Here is a 5,922-nt window from a genome sequence, read left to right on the forward strand (position 1 = left end):
AGAGGGGGGGAGTGGGGGGAGAATGACCAGGAGTTGGAGAAATCAATGTACTTGCTGTCAGGTTCAAGTCAGCCCAGACGTAATATGAGGTGCTGCTCCCATTTTAATGGCTTTGGAACTTCTAAGAGTACAAGTTTATCTTTTTTTAATGACTCAGATTTAAGGCTTTGCTAACGCAGCTGCCTGCTTCTCTCCTCTGCTCTGGGGAAGATCCCTTGCCTGCTCTGCAGGGGACACGCACGGTGTAGGCAGCCAGCTCACTGGCCGAGCTGTCATGAATGAAAGAATAGCTAGACGCTCAGACAAACAACTTCAGCCCAGAGGCTTTATCCTGACTGGGAGCATTTAAACATCTGCTTGGGTTCTTGGCTAATGGTCGGAGAGACTTTTATTTTTCTCACTGTCTGTTCTTCTTTCGGAGAGCTGTGGCGTGGTCTGTGGCCAGGGAGAGAGCTGCCTGTTCCTGGTGTTGTTTTGACAGTCGCAACTTCAGACTTGCTGGTACGCCCTCCTCCCTCCCTCCCCTTTCCCTCCCCCTTGCGGTTTCGCTCCAGTACAAATTGAGCTGAACAAATTCACTTAGCAAGACGGGCAGCCGGTACACTCTTTGAATTCTCTCAAGCATTGTTGTGACGGTGGGCTCCTCTGGCAAGGAGGGTCCCTGCAGAGCTGAGGGAGACTTCCATCCTCCTGGTGCGTACCGTGCGCACACACGTGAGGGACAGAGAAGAGCAACTTTGGCAGGACTAGAGCCCGCAGCAAGTGGCGTGCAAGGCTGTGCCCACCTGTTTTGCCAGGAACAAGTAGACGCCAGGACGCGGATTGGGCATGCCCGGGCTCCCAGTCTCCTCCAGGTTGAGGCCACCAGCTGAGAGGCCCCGGCCTGTCCACACCGCGCTCCGAATCCCGCACGACGCCCACTCTGGGGGTCGGCGGGAACCTGAGACCTTGGACAAGCCCGGGGGCACCGGCCAGGTGGGCCACCAACTGCCCTGGAAGTTGACTAGTGACCGTGGAGCTGAGCGGAGTTTCCCAGCGAAGACGAGGGAAAAGGCAGACAGCAAGGTCAGTGTTGTAGCTTCCCAGACTTCAGCCCAATTTACAGCAGCTGCTTCAGCAGGCAAGCCAGCACCTTGCGCTGAACTTCCTGTTCATTGTATCTTTATTTTTAGAGCAACAGCAAACAGACACTCTGGCATAGTTCAGATGTTTGTGCAGCCTGTTTTCCTTTTTTTTAAAACAAAATGTTCAGGAATTACTCATTGACCTAAGCCACAGGTTTCAGTGATACTTTTCGACCACAGCCGGAGAGGATGCTTGGCAGATGAACTTGAGAGGCAGGAGCAACTTTGGCCCCTCGTTGCCCTGCTCCACAATCCAAAGTGGTCATGGCTACTCATTTACTTTTCACCTCAGTCCCAGTATGTTAAATCCGTTAGAGCTTAAAATGTCAGAGTTTCGCAATGTGAGCAGAGCCTCTGGCAAAGGAGCAGGAGGTGGGACTAATCCCAAAGCAAATTCAAAGAGCTGCTCTTGGATGAAGTGCTGAAGTGTTTAGTAACCATTAGTGAACTGTTTCGTTCATTGTTTCTTGCCGGGGCAGTGTGGATATGGGATAATGTGGAATAATTGCAGCATGGTAGGGTGGTTAAGTAGGCATATGGAAAAGGTTTAAGGGTTCATTTTGTTACCAAAGTATGTATGCAGAATACAACTCTGAGATTTGTCTTCTCTAGATAGAATGCTTGCCTTTATTACTCGAGGCACTGAGTTCAAAAGTCTGGAAGTTATATTGCAGCTTTATAAAAGTCTAGTTCGGCCATATCTGAAGTATTGCACACAGTTTTGGTCACTCCATTTTTGGAAGAATGCCAAGGCTTTGGGGAGAGTGCAGAGGGCGTTGACCAGAATGCTGCCTGGGTTAGAGAGCATGTGCTATAACGAGAGGTTCGACAAACTTGGGTTGTTTTCTCTGGAGCAGTAGAATCTAAGGGGAGATCTGATAAAGGATAAGAAGGTAATGAGAGGCATAGATTGAGTGGACAGATAGCATTATGTTCCCTGTGGTTGGAGTGGCTAATACTAGAGGGCATGTATCTAAGGTAAGAGGGGATAATTTTAACTGAGATGTGAGGGTCAAGTTTTCTTACACACAGTGGTGGGTGCCTGGAATGTACTGCCTGAGATGGTGGTCAAGGGCTTTTAAGAGGCATTTAGATGGGCACATGAATGTGAGGAAAATAAAAGGATATGGACGTTGTGTAGATAGAAGAGATTAGTTTAGATGGCCATTTGATGACTAATTCAATTTGTTCAGCACAAAGTTGTGGGCCGAAGGGCCTGGTTCTGTGCTGTACTGTCCTTTCTTCTAGCTGCATGTTCTAATTGCGGTTAAGTTACCTGCACCATACAAAGGGCAATTCAGCCCATTGAATCCATGCTGGCTGTCATTTATTCCCTCATTTAACCTGTTCTCCCCTCATTAACAGACACAGGAGATTCTTCAAATAGTGAGCAACACACACAGGATGCCGGAGGAATCCAGCAGGTCAGGCAGAATCCATGGAGGGAAATGAACAGTATGTTTTAGGCCGCGATGGCCTCCACAGCCGTTTGTGGCAATGAATTCCACAGATTCATCACTGACTGACTAAAGATATTCCTCATCTTTTTCTAAAGGGGATCTCCTTCTATTCTGAGGCTGTGCCCTCCGGTCCTAAATTTCCCCACTATTGGAAACATCCTCTCTACGTCTACCCTGTCTAGGCCTTTCAGTATTTGATAGATTTCAGTGAGATTCTTCCTATTCTTCTAAACTTGACAGTGCTGAATCTGTGGAACTCATTGCCACAGACAGCTGTGGAGGCCAAGTAATTGGGAGGTTGATGTTCTTTATTAATCAGACCATCAAAGATTACAGGGAGAAGGCAGGAGAATGGGGCTGAGAGGGGTAATAAATCAGCCATGACAGAATGGCGGAGCACTCGTGATGGGCCAAATGGCCTAATTCTGCTTCAATGTCTCATGGTTTGAAGACTTAAGTCACTAAAACAGTTAAGCAAATTCAGGTTCAGATTCAGATTTGTTCATTACATGTACACTCAGTGGCTGCTTTAATAGGTGCATCCTGCACTGAATAAAGTGGCCATTGAGTATATGTTCCTGTCTTCTGCTGCTTTAGCCCATCCACTTCAACGTTCGATATGTTGTGTATCCACAGATGCCCTTCTGCACGCCACTGTTGTAACACATGATTATTTGAGTTGATGCTGCCTTCCTGTCAGCTTGAACCAGTCTGACCATTTTCCTCTGACTTCTGTCATCAACAAGGCATGTTCACCCACAGAACTGCCACTCGCTGGATGTTTTTTTCTTTTCGCAGCATTCTCTGTAGATTCTAGAGACTGTTGTGCATGAAAATGTCAGGAGATCATCAGTTTCTGAGATACTCAAACCACCCCGTTTGTCACCAACAATCATTCCATGGTGAAGTCACTCAGACCACATTTCTTCCCCATTCTGATGTTTGGTCTGAACAACAACTGAACCTCTTGACCATGTCAGCATGCTTTTATGCATTGAGTTGCTGCCACAAGATTGGCTGATTAGGTATTTGCATTAACGAGCTGGTGTGCCTAATAAAGTAGCCATTGTATGCACATCGAAACATACAGTGAAGTGTGTCCGTTGCGTTAACAACCAACACAAGCCCGCAAATGTTGCCACACAATGCCATATAGCCAAAAAACAAAACGTTTGGAGACAAGGTGCAGGTAATTTAAATTTCCTGCATATATACTTACTTAGTTGCTGCCTGTTACACCGCTGGTCTTTAGGGTGTATTGGCATGATCAAGGGAGTAGGTTCCTCTCAGATTTCATTTCTGTCAGCCGTGTAAATCCCAGGTAGAGACTCAGGAATACCATCACAGACAGATGTAGAAGGATTCTTCATTGCTGTTTCTTTAATGGCTTTGATTGAGTAGTCAAGATTGTTGACCCTGAACTGAACCCCCAAACCTGCAGGACCAGTGGACCACTCTTATTTTGGCCTCTACACTTTGACCTGTTTGTCATGGTTGACCCTACCAAGAGCCAAAGCATAAAGCCCTGACTCCAGCTGACTCTCTGAGTCATTGAGCATGCAAGCCTCCAAATCATGGCACGGTTGCAGTCGTCTTGGACAGCTTCCCTATATGGTGGCATCATAAAGATTGTTTTGGACACTTCATTATCCTACACTGTACAGACCCTGTAGTAAGTTACAAATCTTCTGAATGGAGTTTGTTTCTGCAAGAGGTGGGCTTGGAATGATATTAGATTTGAAAAGAACGTAGGCTGAATCAGACCTGGCATACTGTGAAACAAAATTTGCCTTTATTGCTTAGAAAAATCTTAAGTGGAAGGTGCAAAACTAGTATGAGAATTGAAAAGTTTCTCTCCCACTCCCAAAATGGATGTGGTAGCGTTGTGGTTAATCTACAATAGGGCAGCCAGAGTTCTGGATCAGCTCCAGTAACATGGGATCAAATCCCAGCATGTCAGTTGGGGAATTTAAATTAATGTTTGTTTTTAAAGCAAATGCTAGCCTACTCTCAATGGAGATAACTGAAACTACCGAATTGTCATTAAAACCCATTTGGTTCAGGGAAGGGAGTCTGCCATCCTTACCCACTGCATTGTATAGGTGACTTCAAGACATAGTGGGCTGAAGGGTCTGTTTCTGTGCTATTATATTACCATGAGATTCATTTTCTTGTACAGAAAAATAAGGAAATACAGTAGAGTTTTTCCTTACAGCCAACATGCAAAAGAAGACTAACTGTACAAATAAAATAATACTTAATAATAAAATAAAATAATAATAATAATGAGTTTGTAGGTTGTAGAATCAGCTCAGAGTTGAAATGAGAGAAGTCATCTACATCAGTTCAGGAGCCTAATGGCTGAAGGGTAATAACTGTTTGTAAACTTGGTGGTATGGCACCTGAGGCTTCTGTACCCCTCATCTGATGGTAGCAGCGAGAAGAGGCATGGCCTGGATGGTGAGAGTTGTTGATGATGGATGTTGCTTTCTTGTGTCTCTAGGACTACAGATATTTCTGTGAGTCTATGACTATGACTATCTGCTCAGCAATGTCTGACAGGGTGCCAGAACCTGAGTTATTGGGAAATCTTTAAAAGGATTTAGGTAGCGGTTGAAAAGAGACAGTAGAGAAAGAGCAGGTCGGTGGGACTAATTGCAGACTAAAATCTAAAGATGATGGGCAATACACAGCGGGTCAGGCAGCATCTGGGAAGGAAGAAAATGATGTAGTATATGAGGGATGAGAGGTGTACATCTCCCCCTGACGGTGTAGGTTTCCTCCGGGTGCTCCAGCTTCCCTCCACGTTCCAAAGATGAATGGATTAGTAGATTAGTTGGCCACATGGATGTAATTGGATGGTGTGGACTTGTTGAACCTGAAGGGCCTGTTACCATGCCGAATCGCTCGATTACAATAAAATAAATAATGACTGAGATGACATTCAAAGGTCATCTAGATAAGTACATGGTTGGAAGAGGCTTAGAGGGCTTTGGCCAAATGCAGGCTGATAGGAATAGCTCATTGGGCAACACAGTCAAGCATGAATGAGATGGGCTGAAGGGCCTGTTTCCGTGCTGTATGACTCTGTGACACTTTATAAGGTTTGAGTCTCTTTGTCAGAATTAATTTATTTGGAGATGCAATGTGAAACAGGCCCTTCTGGCCCAACAACCCTCACTGCCCAGCAACACACCTATTTAATACTAGTCTAATCACAGGATAATTTACAACCCTCTAAATGGTATGTCCTTGGACTGTGGGAGGAAATACAAATGGTTCATGGGGAGAAAATACAAACTCCTTACAGACAGCGCTGGAATTGAACTTCAAATTCC

General features: G+C 45.4%; 1 protein-coding gene across 3 annotated transcripts in view; it reads left to right on the plus strand.

The window, feature by feature from the left end:
• Positions 1 to 579: 579 nt before the first annotated feature.
• nav3 (neuron navigator 3) overlaps positions 580 to 5,922 on the plus strand; it is a 548,130-nt gene continuing 542,787 nt past the window's right edge. For all 3 annotated transcript variants that reach the window (XM_072268225.1, XM_072268222.1, XM_072268223.1), the window contains exon 1: positions 580 to 1,065. In XM_072268225.1, the coding sequence (XP_072124326.1) occupies positions 829 to 1,065 (237 nt within the window). In that variant the 5' untranslated portion in view covers positions 580 to 828. The remainder of the gene's footprint in view (positions 1,066 to 5,922) is intronic.

The sequence above is a fragment of the Mobula birostris genome, chromosome 9 (assembly GCF_030028105.1).
Source record: "Mobula birostris isolate sMobBir1 chromosome 9, sMobBir1.hap1, whole genome shotgun sequence".
Lineage (NCBI taxonomy): Eukaryota > Metazoa > Chordata > Chondrichthyes > Myliobatiformes > Myliobatidae > Mobula > Mobula birostris.